General features: G+C 44.4%; 1 protein-coding gene across 2 annotated transcripts in view; it reads right to left on the bottom strand.

The window, feature by feature from the left end:
• The window catches only part of LOC139382826 (sprouty related EVH1 domain containing 3), a 72459-nt gene that overhangs the window by 13753 nt on the left and 31873 nt on the right, over window positions 1–26833 (bottom strand). For both annotated transcript variants that reach the window (XM_071127056.1, XM_071127055.1), the window contains exon 4: window positions 13706–13870. In XM_071127056.1, coding sequence (XP_070983157.1) covers window positions 13706–13870 — 165 coding nt within the window. The remainder of the gene's footprint in view (window positions 1–13705; window positions 13871–26833) is intronic.

Raw genomic sequence — 26833 nt, 5'->3', positions numbered from 1 at the left:
TAGTAGTGGTGAGGTGTGTTCTAGGCTTTACCTGGGCAGTAGTGGTAGTAGTAGTAGTGGTGAGGTGTGTTCTAGTCTTTACCTGGGTAGTAGTAGTAGTAGTGGTGGGGAGGTGTGTTCTAGTCTTTACCTGGGTAGTAGTAGTCGTGAGGTGAGGTGTGTTCTAGTCTTTACCTGGGCAGTAATAGTGGTGAGGTGTGTTCTAGTCTTTACCTGGGTGGTAGTAGTAGTAGTAGTAATAGTATTGGTGGTGAGGTGTGTTCTAGTCTTTACCTGGGTAGTAGTAGTAGTGGTGGTGAGGTGTGTTCTAGTCTTTACCTGGGTAGTAGTAGTAGTGGTGGTGAGGTGTGTTCTAGTCTTTACCTGGGTAGTAGTAGTAGTAGTAGTGGTGGTGAGGTGTGTTCTAGTCTTGACCTGGGTAGTAGTAGTAGTGGTGGTGAGGTGTGTTCTAGTCTTTACCTGGGTAGTAGTAGTAGTAGTAGTAGTGAGGTGTGTTCTAGTCTTTACCTGGGTAGTAGTAGTAGTAGTAGTAGTAGAAGTGGTGGTGGTGGTGAGGTGTGTTCTAGTCTTTACCTGGGTAGTAGTAGTAGTGGTGAGGTGTGTTCTAGTCTTTTCCTGGGTAGTAGTAGTAGTGGTGAGGTGTGTTCTAGTCTTTACCTGGGCAGTAGTAGTATTAGTAGTAGTAGTAGTAGTAGTGGTGAGGTGTGTTCTAGTCTTTACCTGGGTAGTAGTAGTAGTAGTGGTGAGGTGTGTTCTAGTCTTTACCTGGGCGGTAGTAGTAGTAGTGGTGAGGTGTGTTCTAGTCTTTACCTGGGCAGTAGTAGTAGTAGTAGTAGTAGTAGTGGAGGTGAGGTGTGTTCTAGGCTTTACCTGGGCAGTAGTAATAGTAGTAGTACTGTTATTAGTGGTGAGGTGTGTTCTAGTCTTTACCTGGGCAGTAGTAGTAATAGTAGTGGTGAGGGGTGTGTTCTAGTCTTTACCTGGGCAGTAGTAGTAGTACTAGTAGTGGTGGTGAGGTGTGTTCTAGTCTTTACCTGGGTAGTAGTAGTGGTGGTGAGGTGTGTTCTAGGCTTTATCTGGGCAGTAGTAATAGTAGTAGTAGTAGTAGTAGTGGTGAGGTGTGTTCTAGTCTTTACCTGGGTAGTAGTAGTGGTAGTAGTGGTGGTGAGGTGTGTACTAGGCTTTACCTGGGCAGTAGTAATAGTAGTAGTAGTAGTAGTAGTAGTGGTGAGGTGTGTTCTAGTCTTTACCTGGGTAGTAGTAGTGGTAGTAGTGGTGGTGAGGTGTGTTCTAGGCTTTACCTGGGTAGTAGTAGTGGTGGTGAGGTGTGTTCTAGTCTTTACCTGGGTAGTAGTAGTAGCAGTAGTAGTAGTGGTGGTGAGGTGTGTTCTAGTCTTTACCTGGGTAGTAGTAGTAGTGGTGGTGAGGTGTGTTCTAGTCTTTACCTGGGTAGTAGTAGTGGTGGTGAGGTGTGTTCTAGTCTTTACCTGGGTAGTAGTAGTAGTGGTGGTGAGGTGTGTTCTAGTCTTTACCTGGGTAGTAGTAGTGGTGGTGAGGTGTGTTCTAGTCTTGACCTGGGTAGTAGTAGTAGTGGTGGTGAGGTGTGTTCTAGTCTTTACCTGGGTAGTAGTAGTAGTGGTGGTGAGGTGTGTTCTAGGCTTTACCTGGGTAGTAGTAGTAGTGGTGGTGAGGTGTGTTCTAGGCTTTACCTGGGCAGTAGTAATAGTAGTAGAAGTAGTAGTAGTAGTGGTGAGGTGTGTTCTAGTCTTTACCTGGGCAGTAGTAGTAGTAGTAGTAGTAGTAGTGGTGAGGTGTGTTCTAGTCTTTACCTGGGCAGCAGTAGTAGTAGTAGTAGTAGTAGTAGTAGTGGTGGTGAGGTGTGTTCTAGTCTTTACCTGGGTAGTAGTAGTGGTAGTAGAAGTAGTAGTAGTAGTGGTGAGGTGTGTTCTAGTCTTTACCTGGGCAGCAGTAGTAGTAGTAGTAGTAGTAGTAGTGGTGGTGAGGTGTGTTCTAGTCTTTACCTGGGTAGTAGTAGTGGTAGTAGAAGTAGTAGTAGTGGTGAGGTGTGTTCTAGGCTTTACCTGGGCAGTAGTGGTGGTAGTAGTAGTAGTAGTAGTAGTAGTGGTGAGGTGTGTTCTAGTCTTTACCTGGGTAGTAGTAGTAGTAGTAGTGGTGGTGGTGAGGTGTGTTCTAGTCTTTACCTGGGTGGTAGTAGTAGTAGTAGTAGTAGTAGTAGTAGTAGTAGTAGTAGTAGTAGTAGTGGTGGTGAGGTGTGTTCTAGTCTTTACCTGGGTAGTAGTAGTGGTGGTGAGGTGTGTACTAGTCTTTACCTGGGCAGTAATAGTAGTAGTGGTGAGGTGTGTACTAGTCTTTACCTGGGCAGTAGTAGTAGTAGTGGTGGTGAGGTGTGTTCTAGTCTTTACCTGGGCAGTAGTAGTATTGGTAGTAGTAGTGGTGGTGAGGTGTGTACTAGTCTTTACCTGGGCAGTAGTGGTGGTAGTAGTAGTAGTAGTAGTGGTGAGGTGTGTTCTAGTCTTTACCTGGGTAGTAGTAGTAGTAGTAGTAGTAGTAGTAGTAGTAGTAGTGGTGGTGGTGAGGTGTGTTCTAGTCTTTACCTGGGTGGTAGTAGTAGTAGTAGTAGTAGTAGTAGTAGTAGTAGTGGTGGTGAGGTGTGTTCTAGTCTTTACCTGGGCAGTAGTAGTGGTGGTGAGGTGTGTTCTAGTCTTTACCTGAGTAGTAGTAGTAGTGGTGAGGTGTGTTCTAGTCTTTACCTGGGCAGTAGTAGTAGTAGTAGTAGTAGTAGTGGTGAGGTGTGTTCTAGTCTTTACCTGGGTAGTAGTAGTGGTGAGGTGTGTTCTAGTCTTTACCTGGGTAGTAGTAGTAGTAGTAGTAGTGGTGAGGTGTGTTCTAGTCTTTACCTGGGTAGTAGTAGTAGTAGTGGTGGTGAGGTGTGTTGTAGTCTTTACCTGGGTAGTAGTAGTAGTAGTAGTAGTAGTGGTGGTGAGGTGTGTTCTAGTCTTTACCTGGGCAGTAGTAGTAGTAGTAGTGGTGGTGAGGTGTGTTCTAGTCTTTACCTGGGCGGTAGTAGTAGTAGTAGTGGTAGTAGTGGTGGTGAGGTGTGTTCTAGGCTTTACCTGGGCAGTAGTAGTAGTAGTAGTAGTAGTAGTGGTGGTGAGGTGTGTACTAGTCTTTACCTGGGCAGTAGTAGTAGTAGTGGTGGTGAGGTGTGTTCTAGTCTTTACCTGGGCAGTAGTAGTATTGGTAGTAGTAGTAGTAGTGACGTGTGTTCTAGTCTTTACCTGGGCAGTAATAGTAGTAGTAGTAGTAGTAGTGGTGGTGAGGTGTGTACTAGTCTTTACCTGGGCAGTAGTGGTGGTAGTAGTAGTAGTAGTAGTAGTAGTGGTGAGGTGTGTTCTAGTCTTTACCTGGGTAGTAGTAGTAGTAGTAGTGGTGGTGGTGAGGTGTGTTCTAGTCTTTACCTGGGTGGTGGTAGTAGTAGTAGTAGTAGTAGTAGTAGTAGTAGTGGTGGTGAGGTGTGTTCTAGTCTTTACCTGGGCAGTAGTAGTGGTGGTGAGGTGTGTTCTAGTCTTTACCTGAGTAGTAGTAGTAGTGGTGAGGTGTGTTCTAGTCTTTACCTGGGCAGTAGTAGTAGTAGTAGTAGTAGTAGTAGTAGTAGTAGTAGTGGTGAGGTGTGTTCTAGTCTTTACCTGGGCAGTAGTAGTGGTGGTGAGGTGTGTTCTAGTCTTTACCTGGGCAGTAGTAGTAGTACTAGTAGTGGTGGTGAGGTGTGTTCTAGTCTTTACCTGGGTAGTAGTAGTGGTGGTGAGGTGTGTTCTAGGCTTTATCTGGGCAGTAGTAATAGTAGTAGTAGTAGTAGTAGTGGTGAGGTGTGTTCTAGTCTTTACCTGGGTAGTAGTAGTGGTAGTAGTGGTGGTGAGGTGTGTACTAGGCTTTACCTGGGCAGTAGTAATAGTAGTAGTAGTAGTAGTAGTAGTGGTGAGGTGTGTTCTAGTCTTTACCTGGGTAGTAGTAGTGGTAGTAGTGGTGGTGAGGTGTGTTCTAGGCTTTACCTGGGTAGTAGTAGTGGTGGTGAGGTGTGTTCTAGTCTTTACCTGGGTAGTAGTAGTAGCAGTAGTAGTAGTGGTGGTGAGGTGTGTTCTAGTCTTTACCTGGGTAGTAGTAGTGGTGGTGAGGTGTGTTCTAGTCTTTACCTGGGTAGTAGTAGTAGTGGTGGTGAGGTGTGTTCTAGTCTTTACCTGGGTAGTAGTAGTGGTGGTGAGGTGTGTTCTAGTCTTGACCTGGGTAGTAGTAGTAGTGGTGGTGAGGTGTGTTCTAGTCTTTACCTGGGTAGTAGTAGTAGTGGTGGTGAGGTGTGTTCTAGGCTTTACCTGGGTAGTAGTAGTAGTGGTGGTGAGGTGTGTTCTAGGCTTTACCTGGGCAGTAGTAATAGTAGTAGAAGTAGTAGTAGTAGTGGTGAGGTGTGTTCTAGTCTTTACCTGGGCAGTAGTAGTAGTAGTAGTAGTAGTGGTGAGGTGTGTTCTAGTCTTTACCTGGGCAGCAGTAGTAGTAGTAGTAGTAGTAGTAGTGGTGGTGAGGTGTGTTCTAGTCTTTACCTGGGTAGTAGTAGTGGTAGTAGAAGTAGTAGTAGTAGTGGTGAGGTGTGTTCTAGTCTTTACCTGGGCAGCAGTAGTAGTAGTAGTAGTAGTAGTAGTGGTGGTGAGGTGTGTTCTAGTCTTTACCTGGGTAGTAGTAGTGGTAGTAGAAGTAGTAGTAGTGGTGAGGTGTGTTCTAGGCTTTACCTGGGCAGTAGTGGTGGTAGTAGTAGTAGTAGTAGTAGTAGTGGTGAGGTGTGTTCTAGTCTTTACCTGGGTAGTAGTAGTAGTAGTAGTGGTGGTGGTGAGGTGTGTTCTAGTCTTTACCTGGGTGGTAGTAGTAGTAGTAGTAGTAGTAGTAGTAGTAGTAGTAGTAGTAGTAGTAGTGGTGGTGAGGTGTGTTCTAGTCTTTACCTGGGTAGTAGTAGTGGTGGTGAGGTGTGTACTAGTCTTTACCTGGGCAGTAATAGTAGTAGTGGTGAGGTGTGTACTAGTCTTTACCTGGGCAGTAGTAGTAGTAGTGGTGGTGAGGTGTGTTCTAGTCTTTACCTGGGCAGTAGTAGTATTGGTAGTAGTAGTGGTGGTGAGGTGTGTACTAGTCTTTACCTGGGCAGTAGTGGTGGTAGTAGTAGTAGTAGTAGTGGTGAGGTGTGTTCTAGTCTTTACCTGGGTAGTAGTAGTAGTAGTAGTAGTAGTAGTAGTAGTAGTAGTGGTGGTGGTGAGGTGTGTTCTAGTCTTTACCTGGGTGGTAGTAGTAGTAGTAGTAGTAGTAGTAGTAGTAGTAGTAGTGGTGGTGAGGTGTGTTCTAGTCTTTACCTGGGCAGTAGTAGTGGTGGTGAGGTGTGTTCTAGTCTTTACCTGAGTAGTAGTAGTAGTGGTGAGGTGTGTTCTAGTCTTTACCTGGGCAGTAGTAGTAGTAGTAGTAGTAGTAGTAGTGGTGAGGTGTGTTCTAGTCTTTACCTGGGTAGTAGTAGTGGTGAGGTGTGTTCTAGTCTTTACCTGGGTAGTAGTAGTAGTAGTAGTAGTGGTGAGGTGTGTTCTAGTCTTTACCTGGGTAGTAGTAGTAGTAGTGGTGGTGAGGTGTGTTGTAGTCTTTACCTGGGTAGTAGTAGTAGTAGTAGTAGTAGTGGTGGTGAGGTGTGTTCTAGTCTTTACCTGGGCAGTAGTAGTAGTAGTAGTGGTGGTGAGGTGTGTTCTAGTCTTTACCTGGGCGGTAGTAGTAGTAGTAGTGGTAGTAGTGGTGGTGAGGTGTGTTCTAGGCTTTACCTGGGCAGTAGTAGTAGTAGTAGTAGTAGTAGTGGTGGTGAGGTGTGTACTAGTCTTTACCTGGGCAGTAGTAGTAGTAGTAGTGGTGGTGAGGTGTGTTCTAGTCTTTACCTGGGCAGTAGTAGTATTGGTAGTAGTAGTAGTAGTGACGTGTGTTCTAGTCTTTACCTGGGCAGTAATAGTAGTAGTAGTAGTAGTAGTGGTGGTGAGGTGTGTACTAGTCTTTACCTGGGCAGTAGTGGTGGTAGTAGTAGTAGTAGTAGTAGTAGTGGTGAGGTGTGTTCTAGTCTTTACCTGGGTAGTAGTAGTAGTAGTAGTGGTGGTGGTGAGGTGTGTTCTAGTCTTTACCTGGGTGGTGGTAGTAGTAGTAGTAGTAGTAGTAGTAGTAGTAGTAGTGGTGGTGAGGTGTGTTCTAGTCTTTACCTGGGCAGTAGTAGTGGTGGTGAGGTGTGTTCTAGTCTTTACCTGAGTAGTAGTAGTAGTGGTGAGGTGTGTTCTAGTCTTTACCTGGGCAGTAGTAGTAGTAGTAGTAGTAGTAGTAGTAGTAGTAGTAGTAGTGGTGAGGTGTGTTCTAGTCTTTACCTGGGTAGTAGTAGTGGTGAGGTGTGTTCTAGTCTTTACCTGGGTAGTAGTAGTAGTAGTGGTGAGGTGTGTTCTAGTCTTTACCTGGGTAGTAGTAGTAGTAGTGGTGGTGAGGTGTGTTGTAGTCTTTACCTGGGTAGTAGTAGTAGTAGTAGTGGTGGTGAGGTGTGTTCTAGTCTTTACCTGGGCGGTAGTAGTAGTAGTAGTAGTAGTAGTAGTGGTGGTGAGGTGTGTTCTAGGCTTTACCTGGGCAGTAGTAGTAGTAGTAGTGGTGGTGAGGTGTGTTCTAGTCTTTACCTGGGCAGTAGTAGTAGTAGTAGTAGTAGTAGTGGTGGTGAGGTGTGTTCTAGTCTTTACCTGGGCAGTAGTAGTATTGGTAGTAGTAGTAGTAGTGACGTGTGTTCTAGTCTTTACCTAGGCAGTAATAGTAGTAGTAGTAGTAGTAGTGGTGGTGAGGTGTGTACTAGTCTTTACCTGGGCAGTAGTGGTGGTAGTAGTAGTAGTAGTAGTAGTGGTGAGGTGTGTTCTAGTCTTTACCTGGGTAGTAGTAGTAGTAGTAGTGGTGGTGGTGAGGTGTGTTCTAGTCTTTACCTGGGTGGTAGTAGTAGTAGTAGTAGTAGTAGTAGTGGTGGTGAGGTGTGTTCTAGTCTTTACCTGGGCAGTAGTAGTGGTGGTGAGGTGTGTTCTAGTCTTTACCTGAGTAGTAGTAGTAGTGGTGAGGTGTGTTCTAGTCTTTACCTGGGCAGTAGTAGTAGTAGTAGTAGTAGTAGTAGTGGTGAGATGTGTTCTAGTCTTTACCTGGGTAGTAGTAGTGGTGAGGTGTGTTCTAGTCTTTACCTGGGTAGTAGTAGTAGTAGTAGTAGTAGTGGTGAGGTGTGTTCTAGTCTTTACCTGGGTAGTAGTAGTAGTAGTGGTGGTGAGGTGTGTTGTAGTCTTTACCTGGGTAGTAGTAGTAGTAGTAGTGGTGGTGAGGTGTGTTCTAGTCTTTACCTGGGCAGTAGTAGTAGTAGTAGTGGTGGTGAGGTGTGTTCTAGTCTTTACCTGGGCGGTAGTAGTAGTAGTAGTGGTAGTAGTGGTGGTGAGGTGTGTTCTAGGCTTTACCTGGGCAGTAGTAGTAGTAGTAGTAGTAGTGGTGGTGAGGTGTGTTCTAGGCTTTACCTGGGCAGTAGTAGTAGTAGTAGTAGTGGTGAGGTGTGTTCTAGTCTTTACCTGGGTAGTAGTAGTAGTAGTGGTGGTGAGGTGTGTTCTAGTCTTTACCTGGGCATTAGTAGTGGTGAGGTGTGTTCTAGGCTTTACCTGGGCAGTAGTAATAGTAGTAGTACTGGTAGTAGTGGTGAGGCGTGTTCTAGTCTTTACCTGGGTAGTAGTAGTAGTAGTAGTAATAGTAGTGGTGGTGAGGTGTGTTCTAGTCTTTACCTGGGTAGTAGTAGTAGTGGTGGTGAGGTGTGTTCTAGTCTTTACCTGGGTAGTAGTAGTAGTGGTGGTGAGGTGTGTTCTAGTCTTTACCTGGGTAGTAGTAGTAGTAGTAGTGGTGGTGAGGCGTGTTCTAGTCTTTACCTGGGTAGTAGTAGTAGTAGTAATAGTAGTGGTGGTGAGGTGTGTACTAGTCTTTACCTGGGTGGTAGTAGTAGTAGTAGTAATAGTAGTGGTGGTGAGGTGTATTCTAGTCTTTACCTGGGTAGTAGTAGTAGTGGTGGTGAGGTGTGTTCTAGTCTTTACCTGGGTAGTAGTAGTAGTGGTGGTGAGGTGTGTTCTAGTCTTTACCTGGGTAGTAGTAGTAGTAGTAGTAGTGGTGGTGAGGTGTGTTCTAGTCTTGACCTGGGTAGTAGTAGTAGTGGTGGTGAGGTGTGTTCTAGTCTTTACCTGGGTAGTAGTAGTAGTAGTAGTAGTGAGGTGTGTTCTAGTCTTTACCTGGGTAGTAGTAGTAGTGGTGAGGTGTGTTCTAGTCTTTTCCTGGGTAGTAGTAGTAGTGGTGAGGTGTGTTCTAGTCTTTACCTGGGCAGTAGTAGTATTAGTAGTAGTAGTAGTAGTAGTGGTGAGGTGTGTTCTAGTCTTTACCTGGGCAGTAGTAGTAGTGGTGGTGAGGTGTGTTCTAGTCTTTACCTGGGTAGTAGTAGTAGTGGTGAGGTGTGTTCTAGTCTTTTCCTGGGTAGTAGTAGTAGTGGTGAGGTGTGTTCTAGTCTTTACCTGGGCAGTAGTAGTATTAGTAGTAGTAGTAGTAGTGGTGAGGTGTGTTCTAGTCTTTACCTGGGCAGTAGTAGTAGTGGTGGTGAGGTGTGTTCTAGTCTTTACCTGGGTAGTAGTAGTAGTAGTGGTGAGGTGTGTTCTAGTCTTTACCTGGGCAGTAGTAGTAGTAGTAGAAGTGGTGGTCAGGTGTGTTCTAGTCTTTACCTGGGTAGTAGTAGTAGTGGTGAGGTGTGTTCTAGTCTTTTCCTGGGTAGTAGTAGTAGTGGTGAGGTGTGTTCTAGTCTTTACCTGGGCAGTAGTAGTATTAGTAGTAGTAGTAGTAGTAGTGGTGAGGTGTGTTCTAGTCTTTACCTGGGCAGTAGTAGTAGTGGTGGTGAGGTGTGTTCTAGTCTTTACCTGGGTAGTAGTAGTAGTAGTGGTGAGGTGTGTTCTAGTCTTTACCTGGGCGGTAGTAGTAGTAGTGGTGAGGTGTGTTCTAGTCTTTACCTGGGCAGTAGTAGTAGTAGTAGTAGTAGTGGAGGTGAGGTGTGTTCTAGGCTTTACCTGGGCAGTAGTAATAGTAGTAGTACTGGTAGTAGTGGTGAGGTGTGTTCTAGTCTTTACCTGGGCAGTAGTAGTAATAGTAGTGGTGAGGGGTGTGTTCTAGTCTTTACCTGGGCAGTAGTAGTAGTAGTGGAGGTGAGGTGTGTTCTAGGCTTTACCTGGGCAGTAGTAATAGTAGTAGTGCTGGTAGTAGTGGTGAGGTGTGTTCTAGTCTTTACCTGGGCAGTAGTAGTAATAGTAGTGGTGAGGGGTGTGTTCTAGTCTTTACCTGGGTAGTAGTAGTGGTGGTGAGGTGTGTTCTAGGCTTTATCTGGGCAGTAGTAATAGTAGTAGTAGTAGTAGTAGTGGTGAGGTGTGTTCTAGTCTTTACCTGGGTAGTAGTAGTGGTAGTAGTGGTGGTGAGGTGTGTACTAGGCTTTACCTGGGCAGTAGTAATAGTAGTAGTAGTAGTAGTAGTGGTGAGGTGTGTTCTAGTCTTTACCTGGGTAGTAGTAGTGGTAGTAGTGGTGGTGAGGTGTGTTCTAGGCTTTACCTGGGTAGTAGTAGTGGTGGTGAGGTGTGTTCTAGTCTTTACCTGGGTAGTAGTAGTAGCAGTAGTAGTAGTGGTGGTGAGGTGTGTTCTAGTCTTTACCTGGGTAGTAGTAGTGGTGGTGAGGTGTGTTCTAGTCTTTACCTGGGTAGTAGTAGTAGTGGTGGTGAGGTGTGTTCTAGTCTTTACCTGGGTAGTAGTAGTGGTAGTAGTGGTGGTGAGGTGTGTTCTAGTCTTGACCTGGGTAGTAGTAGTAGTGGTGGTGAGGTGTGTTCTAGTCTTGACCTGGGTAGTAGTAGTAGTGGTGGTGAGGTTTGTTCTAGGCTTTACCTGGGTAGTAGTAGTAGTGGTGGTGAGGTGTGTTCTAGTCTTTACCTGGGTAGTAGTAGTAGTGGTGGTGAGGTGTGTTCTAGGCTTTACCTGGGTAGTAGTAGTGGTAGTAGAAGTAGTAGTAGTAGTGGTGAGGTGTGTTCTAGTCTTTACCTGGGCAGTAGTAATAGTAGTAGTAGTAGTAGTGGTGAGGTGTGTTCTAGTCTTTACCTGGGCAGCAGTAGTAGTAGTAGTAGCAGTAGTAGTGGTGGTGAGGTGTGTTCTAGTCTTTACCTGGGCAGTAGTAGTTAGTGGTAGTGGTGGTGAGGTGTGTTCTAGGCTTTACCTGGGCAGTAGTGGTGGTAGTAGTAGTAGTAGTAGTAGTAGTAGTGGTGGTGAGGTGTGTTCTAGTCTTTACCTGGGTAGTAGTAGTGGTGGTGAGGTGTGTACTAGTCTTTACCTGGGCAGTAGTAGTTAGTGGTAGTGGTGGTGAGGTGTGTTCTAGGCTTTACCTGGGCAGTAGTGGTGGTAGTAGTAGTAGTAGTAGTAGTAGTAGTGGTGGTGAGGTGTGTTCTAGTCTTTACCTGGGTAGTAGTAGTGGTGGTGAGGTGTGTACTAGTCTTTACCTGGGCAGTAGTAGTGGTGGTGAGGTGTGTTCTAGTCTTTACCTGGGCAGTAGTAGTATTGGTAGTAGTAGTAGTAGTGACGTGTGTTCTAGTCTTTACCTGGGCAGTAATAGTAGTAGTAGTAGTAGTAGTATTAGTAGTAGTAGTGGTGGTGAGGTGTGTACTAGTCTTTACCTGGGCAGTAATAGTAGTAGTAGTAGTAGTAGTAGTAGTAGTAGTAGTAGTAGTAGTAGTAGTAGTGGTGGTGAGGTGTGTACTAGTCTTTACCTGGGCAGTAGTGGTGGTATTAGTAGTAGTAGTAGTAGTGGTGAGGTGTGTTCTAGTCTTTACCTGGGTAGTAGTAGTATTGGTAGTACTAGTAGTAGTAGTAGTGAGGTGTGTTCTGGGCAGTAATAGTAGTAGTAGAAGTAGTAGTAGTAGTGGTGGTGAGGTGTGTTCTAGTCTTTACCTGGGTGGTAGTAGTAGTAGTAGTAGTAGTAGTAGTAGTAGTGGTGGTGGTGAGGTGTGTTCAAGTCTTTATCTGGGTAGTAGTAGTAGTAGTGGTGGTGAGGTGTGTTCTAGTCTTTACCTGGGCAGCAGTAGTAGTAGTAGTGGTAGTGAGGTGTGTTCTAGTCTTTACCTGGGTAGTAGTAGTGGTGGTGAGGTGTGTTCTAGTCTTTACCTGGGTAGTGGTAGTAGTAGTGGTGGTGAGGGGTGTTCTAGTCTTTACCTGGTTAGTAGTAGTAGTAGTGGTGAGGTGTGTTCTAGTCTTTACCTTGGCAGTAGTAGCAGTAGTGGTGGTGAGGTGTGTTCTAGTCTTTACCTGGGTAGTAGTAGTAGTAGTAGTAGTAGTGAGGTGTGTTCTAGTCTTTACCTGGGCAGTAGTAATAGTAGTAGTACTGGTAGTAGTGGTGAGGTGTGTTCTAGTCTTTACCTGGGTAGTAGTAGTAGTAGTAATAGTATTGGTGGTGAGGTGTGTACTAGTCTTTACCTGGGTAGTAGTAGTAGTAGTAATAGTAGTGGTGGTGAGGTGTGTTCTAGTCTTTACCTGGGTAGTAGTAGTGGTGGTGAGGTGTGTTCTAGTCTTTACCTGGGTAGCAGTAGTAGTGGTGGTAAGGTGATTTCTAGTCTTTACCTGGGTAGTAGTAGTAGTAGTAGTGAGGTGTGTTCTAGTCTTTACCTGGGTAGTAGTAGTAGTAGTAGTGGTGGTGAGGTGTGTTCTAGTCTTTATCTGGGTAGTAGTAGTAGTAGTAGTAGTAGTGGTGGTGAGGTGTGTTCTAGTCTTTACCTGGGCAGTAGTAGTATTAGTAGTAGTAGTAGTAGTAGTAGTGGTGAGGTGTGTTCTAGTCTTTACCTGGGCAGTAGTAGTAGTGGTGGTGAGGTGTGTTCTAGTCTTTACCTGGGTAGTAGTAGTAGTAGTGGTGAATTGTGTTCTAGTCTTTACCTGGGCGGCAGTAATAGTAGTGGTGAGGTGTGTTCTAGTCTTTACCTGGGTAGTAGTAGTGGTAGTGGGGGTGGTGAGGTGTGTTCTAGGCTTTACCTGGGCAGTAGTAATAGTAGTAGTACTGGTAGTAGTGGTGAGGTGTGTTCTAGTCTTTACCTGGGCAGTAGTAGTAATAGTAGTGGTGAGGGGTGTGTTCTAGTCTTTACCTGGGCAGTAGTAGCAATAGTAGTAGTGGTGGTGAGGTGTGTTCTAGTCTTTACCTGGGTAGTAGTAGTGGTGGTGAGGTGTGTTCTAGGCTTTACCTGGGCAGTAGTAGTAGTTGTAGTGGTGAGGTGTGTTCTAGTCTTTACCTGGTAGTAGTAGTGGTGAGGTGTGTACTAGGCTTTACCTGGGCAGTAATAATAGTAGTAGTAGTAGTAGTAGTGGTGAGGTGTGTTCTAGTCTTTACCTGGGTAGTAGTAGTGGTGGTGAGGTGTGTTCTAGTCTTTACCTGGGTAGTAGTAGCAGTAGTAGTAGTGGTGGTGAGGTGTGTTCTAGTCTTGACCTGGGTAGTAGTAGTAGTGGTGGTGAGGTGTGTTCTAGTCTTTACCTGGGTAGTAGTAGTAGTGGTGGTGAGGTGTGTTCTAGGCTTTACCTGGGTAGTAGTAGTAGTAGTAGTGGTGGTGAGGTGTGTTCTAGTCTTTACCTGGGTAGTAGTAGTAGGGGGGGTGAGGTGTGTTCTAGGCTTTACCTGGGTAGTAGTAGTGGTAGTAGAAGTAGTAGTAGTAGTAGTGGTGAGGTGTGTTCTAGTCTTTACCTGGGCAGTAGTAGTTAGTGGTAGTGGTGGTGAGGTGTGTTCTAGGCTTTACCTGGGCAGTAGTGGTGGTAGTAGTAGTAGTAGTAGTAGTAGTAGTGGTGGTGAGTTGTGTTCTAGTCTTTACCTGGGTAGTAGTAGTGGTAGTAGAAGTAGTAGTAGTAGTGGTGAGGTGTGTTCTAGTCTTTACCTGGGTAGTAGTAGTAGAAGTAGTAGTAGTAGTGGTGAGGTGTGTTCTAGTCTTTACCTGGGCAGTAGTAGTTTGTGGTAGTGGTGGTGAGGTGTGTTCTAGGCTTTACCTGGGCAGTAGTGGTGGTAGTAGTAGTAGTAGTAGTAGTAGTAGTGGTGGTGAGTTGTGTTCTAGTCTTTACCTGGGTAGTAGTAGTGGTGGTGAGGTGTGTACTAGTCTTTACCTGAGCAGTAGTAGTAGTAGTGGTGGTGAGGTGTGTTCTAGTCTTTACCTGGGCAGTAATAGTAGTAGTAGTAGTAGTAGTAGTAGTGGTGAGGTGTGTACTAGTCTTTACCTGGGCAGTAGTGGTGGTAGTAGTAGTAGTAGTGGTGAGGTGTGTTCTAGTCTTTACCTGGGTAGTAGTAGTAGTAGTAGTGGTGGTGAGGTGTGTTCTAGTCTTTACCTGGGTAGTAGTAGTATTGGTAGTACTAGTAGTAGTAGTAGTAGTGAGGTGTGTTCTGGGCAGTAATAGTAGTAGTAGAAGTAGTAGTAGTAGTTGTGGTGAGGTGTGTTCTAGTCTTTACCTGGGTAGTAGTAGTAGTAGTAGTAGTGGTGAGGTGTGTTCTAGTCTTTACCTGGGTAGTAGTAGTAGTAGTAGTAGTAGTGAGCTGTGTTCTAGCCCTTACCTGGGCAGGTGTGGTGGTGGTGAGCGTGTGGGACGCTCCGAAGCTAAACTCCTCGGAGGTGGAACGTACGAAGCAGGTGGAGGAGGACTCGCTGGTTACTATGGTGACGGGCTTGGGAAGCATCTCCTTCCGGCTGTTGGAAGATGACTCACTTCCTGTATGGGACTGACATCATCAAACTACAGGTCAGAGGTCATGTGGACTGACACACACAACAGGTAATCAGACTGCAAACCGACACACTACAGGTCAGAAATCATCAGTGGGCTGTAAGTGGTGCAAGTTGAGAGCTTCAAGTTCATTGATGCCCAAGAAACTATCATGGTCCAAACACACCAAGACAGTTGTGAAGAGGGCACGACAATACGTTTTCCTCCTCAGGAGACTGAAAAGATTTAGCATGGTTCCTCAGATCCTCCACAGCTGCACCATCGAGAGCATGGTTGCATCACTGCCTGGTATTTCAACTGCTCTGGCTCCGACTGCGAGGCACTACAGAGGGTAGTGTGTACGGTCCAGTACATCACTGAGGCCAAGCTTCCTGCCATCCAGGACCTCTATACCAGGCGGTGTCAGAAGGAGGCCCTAAAAATGTACGAAGATTCCAGCCACCCTAGTCATGGACTGTTCTCTCTGCCCCCGCACGGGAATCGGTACCGGAGCGCCAAGTCTAGGTCCAAAAGGCTTCTTAACAGCTTCTACCCCCAAGCCATAAGACTGCTGAACAGCTAATCAAATGGCTACCCATTTGCTGCTACTCGCTGTTTTTGTTTTTTATCTCTGTCACTTTATCCCTATCTACATGTACAAATTACCTGGACTAACCTGTACCTCCAGACATTGACTCTGTACCCCCTGTATATAGTCTCATTACCAACCGGTACCTCCAGACATTGACTCTGTACCCCCTGTATATAGTCTCATTACCAACCGGTACCTCCAGACATTGACTCTGTACCCCCTGTATATAGTCTCATTACCAACCGGTACCTCCAGACATTGACTCTGTACCCCCTGTATATAGTCTCATTACCAACCGGTACCTCCAGACATTGACTCTGTACCCCCTGTATATAGTCTCATTACTAACCGGTACCTCCAGACATTGACTCTGTACCCCCTGTATATAGTCTCATTACCAACCGGTACCTCCAGACATTGACTCTGTACCCCCTGTATATAGTCTCATTACCAACCGGTACCTCCAGACATTGACTCTGTACCCCTGTATATAGTCTCATTACCAACCGGTACCCCCAGACATTGACTCTGTACACCCTGTATATAGTCTCATTACCAACCGGTACCCCCAGACATTGACTCTGTACCCCTGTATATAGTCTCATTACCAACCGGTACCCCCAGACATTGACTCTGTACACCCTGTATATAGTCTCATTACCAACCGGTACCTCCAGACATTGACTCTGTACCCCCTGTATATAGTCTCATTACCAACCGGTACCTCCAGACATTGACTCTGTACCCCTGTATATAGTCTCATTACCAACCGGTACCCCCAGACATTGACTCTGTACACCCTGTATATAGTCTCATTACCAACCGGTACCTCCAGACATTGACTCTGTACCCCCTGTATATAGTCTCATTACCAACCGGTACCCCCAGACATTGACTCTGTACCCCCTGTATATAGTCTCATTACCAACCGGTACCTCCAGACATTGACTCTGTACACCCTGTATATAGTCTCATTACCAACCGGTACCTCCAGACATTGACTCTGTACACCCTGTATATAGTCTCATTACCAACCGGTACCCCCAGACATTGACTCTGTACCCCCTGTATATAGTCTCATTACCAACCGGTACCCCCAGACATTGACTCTGTACCCCTGTATATAGTCTCATTACCAACCGGTACCCCCAGACATTGACTCTGTACACCCTGTATATAGTCTCATTACGAACCGGTACCCCCAGACACTGACTCTGTACCCCCTGTATATAGTTTCATTACCAACCGGTACCCCCAGACATTGACTCTGTACCCCCTGTATATAGTCTCATTACTAACCTGTATCCCTGTATATAGTCTCATTACTAACCTGTACCCCTGCACATTGACTCTGTACCGGTACCCCCTGTATATAACCTCATTACTAACCTGTACCCCTGTATATAACCTCATTACTAACCTGTACCCCTGTATATAGTCTCATTACTAACCTGTACCCCCTGTATATAGTCTCATTACTAACCTGTACCCCTGTATATAGTCTCATTACTAACCAGTACCCCTGTATATAGTCTCATTACTAACCTGTACCCCCTGTATATAGTCTCATTACCAACCGGTACCCCCAGACATTGACTCTGTACCCCCTGTATATAGTCTCATTACCAACCGGTACCTCCAGACATTGACTCTGTACACCCTGTATATAGTCTCATTACCAACCGGTACCCCCTGTATATAGTCTCATTACTAACCAGTACCCCTGTATATAGTCTCATTACTAACCTGTACCCCCTGTATATAGTCTCATTACTAACCTGTACCCCTGTATATAGTCTCATTACTAACCTGTACCCCCTGTATATAGTCTCATTACTAACCTGTACCCCTGTACATAGTCTCATTACTAACCTGTACCCCTGTATATAGTCTCATTACTAACCTATATCCCTAAGCAGAGAGACAGACTACAGACTGACAGACTGTACAGTCGTGGCCAAACGTTTTGAGAATTACACAAATATTCATTTTCACAAAGTCTGCTGCCTCAGTTTGTATGATGGCAATTTGCATATACTACAGAATGTTATGAAGAGTGATCAGATGAATTGCAATTAATTGCAAAGTCCCTCTTTGCAATGCAAATTAACTGAATCCCCAAAAAAACATTTCCACTGCATTTCAGCCCTGCCACAAAAGGACCAGCTGACATCATGTCAGTGATTATCTCGTTAACACAGGTATGAGTGTTGAAGAGGACAAGGATGGAGATCACTCTGTCATGCTGATTGAGTTCAAATAACAGACTGGAAGCTTCAAAAGGAGAGTGGTACTTGGAATCATTGTTCCTCCTCTGTCAACCATGGTTACCTGCAAGGAAACACGTGCCGTCATCTTTGTTTTGCACAAAAAGGGCTTCACAGGCAAGGAGAGGAGAGCGGTTCAATTGTTGTGAAGAAGGCTTCAGGGCACCCAAGAAAGTCCAGCAAGCGCCAGGACCGTCTCCTAAAGTTAATTGAACTGCAGGATCGGGGCACTACCAGTACAGAGCTTGCTCAGGAATGGCAGCAGGCAGGTGTGAGTGCATCTGCACGCACAGTGAGGCGAAGACTTTTGGAGGATGGCCTGGTGTCAAGAAGGGAAGCAAAGAAGCCACTTCTCTCCAGGAAAAACATCGGGGACAGACTGATATTCTGCAAAAGGTACAGGGATTGGACTGCTGAGGACTGGGGTAAAGTCATTTTCTCTGATGAAACCCCTTTTCGATTGTTTGGGGCATCCAGAAAAAAGCTTGTCCGGAGAAGACAAGGTGAGCACTACCATCAGTCCTGTGGCATGCCAACAGTAAAGCATCCTGAGACCATTCATGTGTGGGGTTGCTTCTCAGCCAAGGGAGTGGGCTCACTCACAATTTTGCCTAAGAACACAGCCATGAATGAAGAATGGTATCAACACATCCTCTGAGAGCAACTTCTCCCAACCATCCAGGAACAGTTTGGTGATGAACAATGCCTTTTCCAGCATGATGGAGCACCTTGCCATAAGGCAAAAGTGACAACAAATTAGCTCGGGGAACAAAACATCAATATTTTGGGTCCATGGCCAGGAAACTCCCCAGACCTTAATCCCATTGAGAACTTGTGGTCAATCCTCAAGAGGCGGGTGGACAAACAAAAAACCCACACATTCTGACAAACTCCAAGCATTGATTATGCAAGAATGGGCTGCCATCAGTCAGGATGTGGCCCAGAAGTTAATTGACAGCATGCCAGGGCGGATTGCAGAGGTCTTGAAAAAGAAGGGTCAACACTGCAAATATTGACTCTGCATCAACTTCATGTAATTGTCAATAAAAGCCTTTGACACTTATGAAATGCTTATAATTATACTTCAGTATTCCATAGTAACATCTGACAAAAATATCTAAAGACACTGAAGCAGCAAACTTTGTGAAAATTTATATTTGTGTCATTCTCAAAACTTTTGGCCACGACTGTAGACTGACACACTGTAGACTGACACACTGTAGACTGACAGACAGTAGACTGACAGACAGTAGACTGACACACTGTGGACTGAAACACTGTAGACTGACACACTGTAGACTGTAGACTGACACCCTGTAGACTGACACACTGTAGACTGTAGACTGACACACTGTGGACTGACACTGTGGACTGACACACTGTAGACTGACACACTGTGGACTGACACACTGTAGACTGACACACTACAAGTCGATGGAACAGCAACTTGGTCGCCCAAAATGTTTGTTATTTGAAATAATACAAAATGTAACATCTAGGAACATGGGACACTATACAAACATTTGGATATAATTGTATTGAGTATATATGAACAAAAATATAAACACAACATGTAAAGTGTTGGTCCCATGTTTCATGAGCTGAAGTAAAATATCTCAGAAATGTTCAATTGGTACCAAAAAGCTAATTTCTCTCAATTTTGTGCAGAAATGTGTTTACATCCCTGTTAGTGAGCATTTCTCCTTTGCCATGATAATCCATCCACCTGACAGGTGTGGCATATCAATAAGATGATTAAACAGCATGATCATTACACAGGTGATCAACAGCCCTAACGCCCCGTAGCACTCACTTCTGTCATCATGAAGTGCTTTGAGAGACTAGTCAAGGATCATATCACCTCCACCTTACCTGACACCCTAGACCCACTTCAATTTGCTTACCACCCAAATAGGTCCACAGACGATGCAATCTCAACCACAATGCCCCAATAGTCTACCAGGGTGCCATCCGTTTTGTCACCAAAGCTCCATATACTACCCACCACTGCAACCTGTACGCTCTCGTTGGCTGGTCCTCACTTCATATTCGTCGCCAAACCCACTGGCTACGGGTCATCGATAAGTCTCTGCTAGGTAAAGCCCTGCCTTATCTCAGTTCACTGGTCGTCATAGCAGCACCCACCTGTAGCACGCGCTCCAGCAGGTATATTTCACTGGTCACCTCCAAAGCCAATTCCTCCTTTGGCCGCCTTTCCTGCCAGTTCTCTGCCGCCAATGACTGGAACGAACTGCAAAAATCGCTGAAGCTGGAGACTCTTACCTTCCTCACTAGCTTTAAGCACCAGCTGTCAGAGCAGCTCACAGATCACTGCACCTGTACATAGCCCATCTGTAAATAGCCCATCCAACTACCTCATCCCCATAATGTATTTATTTTTCTCCTTTGCACCCCAGTATCTCTACTTGCACATTAATCTTCTGCACATCTATCACTCCAGTGTTTAATTGCTATATTGTAATTACCTCGCCACTATGGCCTATTTATTGCCTTACCTCCCTTATCTTACCTCATTTGCACACACTGTATATATATATTTCTACTGTATTATTGACTGTATGTATGTTTATTCCATGTGTAACTCTGTGTTGTTGTTTCTGTCTCACTGCTTTGCTTTATCTTGGCCAGGTCACAGTTGTAAATGAGAACTTGTTCTCAACTAGCCTACCTGGTTAAACAAAGGTGAAATAAAAAATAAAAAACAGATCCACAGACGACACTATCGCCATCACACTGCCCTGTCCCATCTGGACAAGAGGAATACCCATGTAAGAATGCTGTTCATTGACATTCAACACCATAGTGCCCTCCAAGCTCATCCTCAAGCTGGAGGCCCTGGGTCTCAACCTCACCCTGTGCAACTGGGTCCTGGACTTTCTGACAGGCCGCCCCCAGGTGGTGAAGGTAGGAAACAACATCTCAACTTCAAAAACCCTCAACACTGGGGCTCCACAAGGGTGCGTGCTCAGCCCCCTCCTGTACTCTCTGTTCACCTATGACTGCGTGGCCATGTACGCCTCCAACTCAAAACATCAAGTTTGCGGACGACACTACAGTGGTAGGCTTGATTACCAACAACAACAAGACAGCCTACAGGGAGGAGGTGAGGGCCCTCGGAGTGTGGTGTCAGGAAAATAACCTCACACTCAACGTCAACAAAACAAAGGAGATGATCGTGGACTTCAGGAAACAGCAGAGGGCGTACACCCCTATCCACATCAATGGGACAGTAGTGGAGAGGGTAGTAAGTTTTAAGTTCCTCGGCGTATACATCACAGACAAACTGCAATGGTCCACCCACACAGACAGCATCGTGAAGAAGGCGCAGCAGCGCCTCTTCAACCTCAGGAGGCTGAAGAAATTTGGCTTGTCACCAAAAGCACTCACAAACTTTTACAGATGCACAATCGAGAGCATCCTGTCGGGCTGTATCACCGCCAGGTACGGCAACTGCACCTCACACAGAAACGCAAGGCTCTCCAGAGGGTAGTGAGGTCTGCACAACTACCTACCATCCAGGACACCTACACCATGTCACAGGAAGGCCAAAAAAAATCATCAAGGACAACAACCACCCGAGCCACTGCCTGTTCACCCCACTATCATCCAGAAGGAGAGGTCAGTACAGGTACATCAAAGCAGGGACCGAGAGACTGAAAAACAGCTTCTATCTCAAGGCCATCAGACTGCTAAATAGCCATCACTAGCACAGAACAGTTGCTGCCTACATACAGACTTGAAATCATTGACCACTTTAATAAATGGAATACTAGTCACTTTAAATAATGTCACTTTAATGTTTACATATCTTGCATTACTCATCTCATATGTATATACTGTATTCTATACTATTCTACTGTATCTTAGTCTATGCTGCTCTGACATTACTCATCTCATATGTATATACTGTATTCTATACTATTCTACTGTATCTTAGTCTATGCTGCTCTGACATTACTCATCTCATTGGTATATACTGTATTCTATACTATTCTACTGTATCTTAGTCTATGCTGCTCTGACATTGCCCATCCATATATTTATATATTCTTAATTCCATTCCTTTAGATTTGTGGTAATTAGGTATTTGTTAGACATTGCTGCACTGTCGGAACTAAATGCACAAGCATTTCACTACACCCGCAATAACATCTGCTAAACACGTGTATGTGACAAATAAAATTAGATCATTACACAGGTGCACCTTGTGCCAGGGACAATAAAAGGCCACTCTAAAATGTGCAGTTTTGTCACACAACACAATGACACAGATGTCTCACATTGAGGGAATGTCCACCAGAGCAGTTGGCAGAGAATCGAATGTTAATTTCTCTACCATGAGCCGCCTCCAACGTCGTTTTAGAAAATATCGCAGTACATCCGACCGGCCTCACAACCGCAGACCACGTGTAACCAGTCCAGCCCAGGACCTCCACATCCGGCTTCTTCACCTGCAGGGATCGTCTGAGACCAGCCAACCAGACAGCTGATGAAACTGAGGAGTATTTCTGTCTATAATAAAGCCTTTTTGTGTGGAAACACTGACTGGGCCTGGCCTATGCCCACCCATGGCTGTACCCCTGCCCAGTCATGTGAAATCCATAGATCAGGACCTAATGAATTCCTTTCAATGCATATGTTGCGTTTTATATTTATGTTCAGTGTAAATCCAGGTTATTACTGTTGGTTTCTTTTCATTTTGAATTGAAGGTAGCTTGCTGCCCATTTACTCGACTGGTCGACTGTTTGGTCGATAGGCTGTTGGTTGTTAAGCAAATACATTTAGTTTTTTCACGGCACCCGTCTGATTTCCGCCTGTCTCAGTGGACTAATCCATTATGTAGGCCGCGGGTACGCTGTGGGTACGCTGTGGGTACGCTGTGGATACGCTGTGGGTACGCTGTGAGTATGCTGTGGGTACGCTGTGGGTACGCTGTGGATACGCTGTGGGTACGCTGTGGATACGCTGTGAGTATGCTGTGGGTATGCTGTGGGTACGCTGTGGGTACGCTGTGGGTATGCTGTGGGTATGCTGTGGATACGCCATGGTCCAAAAATAAGGGGAGTGTCGCAAAGATGCTCTCCCGCCATTTTTTACGCATTCATTGCGTCATAACTTTATTGTGTGAATTGTTTTCCCTTAATCTACCAATTCCTCATTACATACAGGGCCCTTAATCTACCAATTCCTCATTACATACAGTGCCCTTAATCTACCAATTCCTCATTACATACAGGGCCCTTTACCTACCAATTCCTCATTACATACAGGGCCCTTTACCTACCAATTCCTCATTACATACAGGGCCCTTTACCTACCAATTCCTCATTACATACAGGGCCCTTAATCTACCAATTCCTCATTACATACAGGGCCCTTTACCTACCAATTCCTCATTACATACAGGGCCCTTTACCTACCAATTCCTCATTACATACAGGGCCCTTTACCTACCAATTCCTCATTACATACAGGGCCCTTAATCTACCAATTCCTCATTACATACAGGGCCCTTTACCTACCAATTCCTCATTACATACAGTGCCCTTAACCTACCAATTCCTCATTACATACAGGGCCCTTTACCTACCAATTCCTCATTACATACAGGGCCCTTAATCTACCAATTCCTCATTACATACAGGGCCCTTAATCTACCAATTCCTCATTACATACAGTGCCCTTAATCTACCAATTCCTCATTACATACAGGGCCCTTTACCTACAAATTCCTCATTACATACAGGGCCCTTAATCTACCAATTCCTCATTACATACAGGGCCCTTTACCTACCAATTCCTCATTACATACAGGGTATTCGAAGTATTCATAACTCTTGACTTTTTCCACATTTTGTCACTTTACAGCCTTATTCTACAATTGATTAAATAAGTGTTTTCCATTAAATCTTCACACAATACCCCATAATAACGACGCGAAAACAGGTTTAGGATTTTGCGCAAGTTTATGAGAAAAAAAACAGCAAACAAAAAAAAAACTATTTACATAAGTATTCAAACCCTTTTGCTATGAGACTTGAAATTGAGCTCAGCTGCATCCTGTTTCCATTAATCATCCTTGAGATGTTTCTACATCTTGATTGGGGTCCACCTGTGGTAAATTCAAATGATTGGACATGATTTGGAAAGGCGCTCACCTGTCTATATAAGGTCCCACAGTTGACAGTGCATGTCAGAGCAAAAACCAAGCCATGAGGTTGAAGGAATTGTCGTAGAGCTCCGAGACACGATTGTGTCGAGGTACAGATCTGGGGAAGAGTACCAAAACATTTCTGCAACATTGAAGGTCCTCAAGAACACAGTGGCCTCCATCATTCTTAAATGGAAGAAGTTTGGAACCACCAAGACCCTTCCTAGAGCTGGCCGCCCGGCCAAACTGAGCAATCGGGGGAGAAGGGCCTTGGTCAGGGAGGTGACTAAGAATCCGATGGTCACTCTGACAGAGCTCCAGAGTTCCTCTGTGGAGATGGAAGAACCTTCCAGGAGAACAACCATCTCTGCAGCACTCCACCAATCAGGCCTTTATGATAAGAGTGGCCAGACAGAAGCCACTCCTCAGCAAAAGGCACATGACAGCCAAAAAGGAGTTTGCCAAAAGGCACCTAAAGGACTCTCAGACCATGAGAAACAAGATTCTCTGGTCTGATGAAACCAAGATTGAATTCTTTGGCCTGAACTCCCAAGTGTCACGTCTTCAGGAAACCTGGCATCCATACGGTGAAGCATGGTGGTGGCAGCATCATGTTGTCGGGATGTTTTTCAGCGGCAGGGACTGGGAGGCAGGGACTGGGAGACTAGTCAGGATCGAGGGAAAGATTAACGGAGCAAAGTACAGAGAGATCCTTGATGAAAACCTGCTCCCGAGCACTCAGGACCTCAGACTGGGGCAAAGGTTCACCTTCCAACAGGACAACGACCCTAAGAACACAGCCAAGACAGTGCAGAAATGGCCTCAGAATGTCCTTGAGCGGCCCTACCAGAGCCCTGACTTTAACCCGATTGAACATCTCTGGAGAGACCTGAAAATAGCTGTGCAGCGACGCTCCCCATCCAACCTGACAGAGCTTGAAGATTTGGAGAAACTCCCCAAATACAGGTTGTGCCAAGCTTGTAGGGTCATACCCAAGAAGACTCGCAGCTGTAATCACTGCCAAAGGGATTACAGGTGCTTCAACAAAGTACTGAGTAAAAGGTCTGAATACTTATGTAAATTTGATCATTTCAGTTTTTTTTGTTAATATATTTGCAAACATTTCTAAAAACCTGTTTTTTGCTTTGTCATTATGGGGTATTGTGATGTCATTGTGGGGTATTGCGATGTCATTATGGGGTATTGTGATGTCAATATGGGGTATTGTGATGTCATTATGGGGTATTGTGTGTAGATTGATGAGGGGGAAAAAACAACTTAATCCATTTTAGAATAAGGCTGTAACGTAACACAATGTGGATAAAGGGGTCTGAATACTTTGCGAATGAGTAGTAGCCTACATCTACCGTTAATTCCCATAATCTCTAATGTTTGATCATTTCTGTTAATGCATTCAATATTATTATTAGTGTTTTACCATTCTTATTGTCGGAGTGGACACATTGTTTGCATAGCTCACAACCTATGCTACACTTGTGAGAAACAAGTTTTGGTTTATTTCATTCCATTTACGAGTTTTGGTTTATTTCATTCCATTTACGAGTTTTGGTTTATTTCATTCCATTTACGAGTTTTGGTTTATTTCATTCCATTTACGAGTTTTGGTTTATTTCATTCCATTTACGAGTTTTGGTTTATTTCATTCCATTTACGAGTTTTGGTTCATTCCATTTACGAGTTTTGGTTTATTTCATTTACGAGTTTTGGTTTATTTCATTTCATTTACGAGTTTTGGTTTATTTCATTTACGAGTTTTGGTTTATTTCATTTACGAGTTTTGGTTTATTCCATTTACGAGTTTTGGTTTATTTCATTCCATTTACGAGTTTTGGTTTATTTCATTCCATTTACGAGTTTTGGTTTATTTCATTTACGAGTTTTGGTTTATTTCATTCCATTTACGAGTTTTGGTTTATTTCATTTACGAGTTTTGGTTTATTTCATTCCATTTACGAGTTTTGGTTTATTTCATTTACGAGTTTTGGTTTATTTCATTCCATTTACGAGTTTTGGTTCATTCCATTTACGAGTTTTGGTTTATTTCATTCCATTTACGAGTTTTGGTTTATTTCATTTACGAGTTTTGGTTTATTTCATTCCATTTACGAGTTTTGGTTTATTTCATTCCATTTACGAGTTTTGGTTTATTTCATTCCATTTACGAGTTTTGGTTTATTTCATTTACGAGTTTTGGTTTATTCCATTTACGAGTTTTGTAAATGTATTCATGGTCTTCTGTTTGCTCCCGTCAATGTTGAATAAGGAGGCGTAACTGATTACTCATATAGAAAGTAGGCCTGGCCAGTGCCCATTTGGGGATGTCTGATAGTCTTAACCCACTAATGAGCTGTGGAGCTTCAAAGTATTTTGTTCTACACCTCAAAACTGCAAACAAAGTACATTTAAAAAAAAAAAAATCATCAGTTGAGAATGACAATATAATTCTTCAATGTATTTGAAAAATATTTCTAACTCTCTCTCTTTCGAATAACCACTCGGAGTGAAAAGGTAATAATGTAATGCTCTGATCCAGTGCAAAGGCCTTAAAATAGCTGATAACTTCGTATTCCTGACACAAATAACATCTGTGTCTGTCCCCGAGCTCACCGGCACAGGAAACACTGACGGCCCAGAATATTTTATACAATGTTGCAAGTTTGCTAGCTCAAGTGTCGGTCCAGACGCAGTTGATAGTTTATACAAAGTTTGTAGCAGACAGGCCATGCCTGGTTAAATAAAGGTGATCTGGTCTACCTGGTTAAATAAAGGTGATCTGGTCTACCTGGTTAAATAAAGGTGATCTGGTCTACCTGGTTAAATAAAGGTGATCTGGTCTACCTGGTTAAATAAAGGTGATCTGGTCTACCTGGTTAAATAAAGGTGATCTGGTCTACCTGGTTAAATAAAGGTGATCTGGCCTACCTGGTTAAATAAAGGTGATCTGGCCTACCTGGTTAAATAAAGGTGATCTGGTCTACCTGGTCAAATAAAGGTGATCTGGTCTACCTGGTTAAATAAAGGTGATCTGGCCTACCTGGTTAAATAAAGGTGATCTGGCCTACCTGGTTAAATAAAGGTGATCTGGCCTACCTGGTTAAATAAAGGTGATCTGGTCTACCTGGTTAAATAAAGGTGATCTGGCCTACCTGGTTAAATAAAGGTGATCTGGCCTACCTGGTTAAATAAAGGTGATCTGGCCTACCTGGTTAAATAAAGGTGATCTGGGCTACCTGGTTAAATAAAGGTGATCTGGTCTACCTGGTTAAATAAAGGTGATCTGGTCTACCTGGTTAAATAAAGGTGATCTGGTCTACCTGGTTAAATAAAGGTGATCTGGTCTACCTGGTTAAATAAAGGTGATCTGGTCTACCTGGTTAAATAAAGGTGATCTGGTCTACCTGGTTAAATAAAGGTGATCTGGTCTACCTGGTTAAATAAAGGTGATCTGGCCTACCTGGTTAAATAAAGGTGATCTGGCCTACCTGGTTAAATAAAGGTGATCTGGTCTACCTGGTTAAATAAAGGTGATCTGGCCTACCTGGTTAAATAAAGGTGATCTGGTCTACCTGGTTAAATAAAGGTGATCTGGTCTACCTGGTTAAATAAAGGTGATCTGGCCTACCTGGTTAAATAAAGGTGATCTGGCCTACCTGGTTAAATAAAGGTGATCTGGTCTACCTGGTTAAATAAAGGTGATCTGGTCTACCTGGTTAAATAAAGGTGATCTGGCCTACCTGGTTAAATAAAGGTGATCTGGCCTACCTGGTTAAATAAAGGTGATCTGGTCTACCTGGTTAAATAAAGGTGATCTGGTCTACCTCGTTAAATAAAGGTGATCTGGCCTACCTGGTTAAATAAAGGTGATCTGGTCTACCTGGTTAAATAAAGGTGATCTGGTCTACCTGGTTAAATAAAGGTGATCTGGC

The sequence above is a fragment of the Oncorhynchus clarkii genome, chromosome 24 (assembly GCF_045791955.1).
Source record: "Oncorhynchus clarkii lewisi isolate Uvic-CL-2024 chromosome 24, UVic_Ocla_1.0, whole genome shotgun sequence".
Taxonomy (NCBI): domain Eukaryota; kingdom Metazoa; phylum Chordata; class Actinopteri; order Salmoniformes; family Salmonidae; genus Oncorhynchus; species Oncorhynchus clarkii.
The sequence above is the reverse complement of the archived record's forward strand: the minus strand, read 5'-3'. Positions and strand labels throughout refer to the sequence as shown.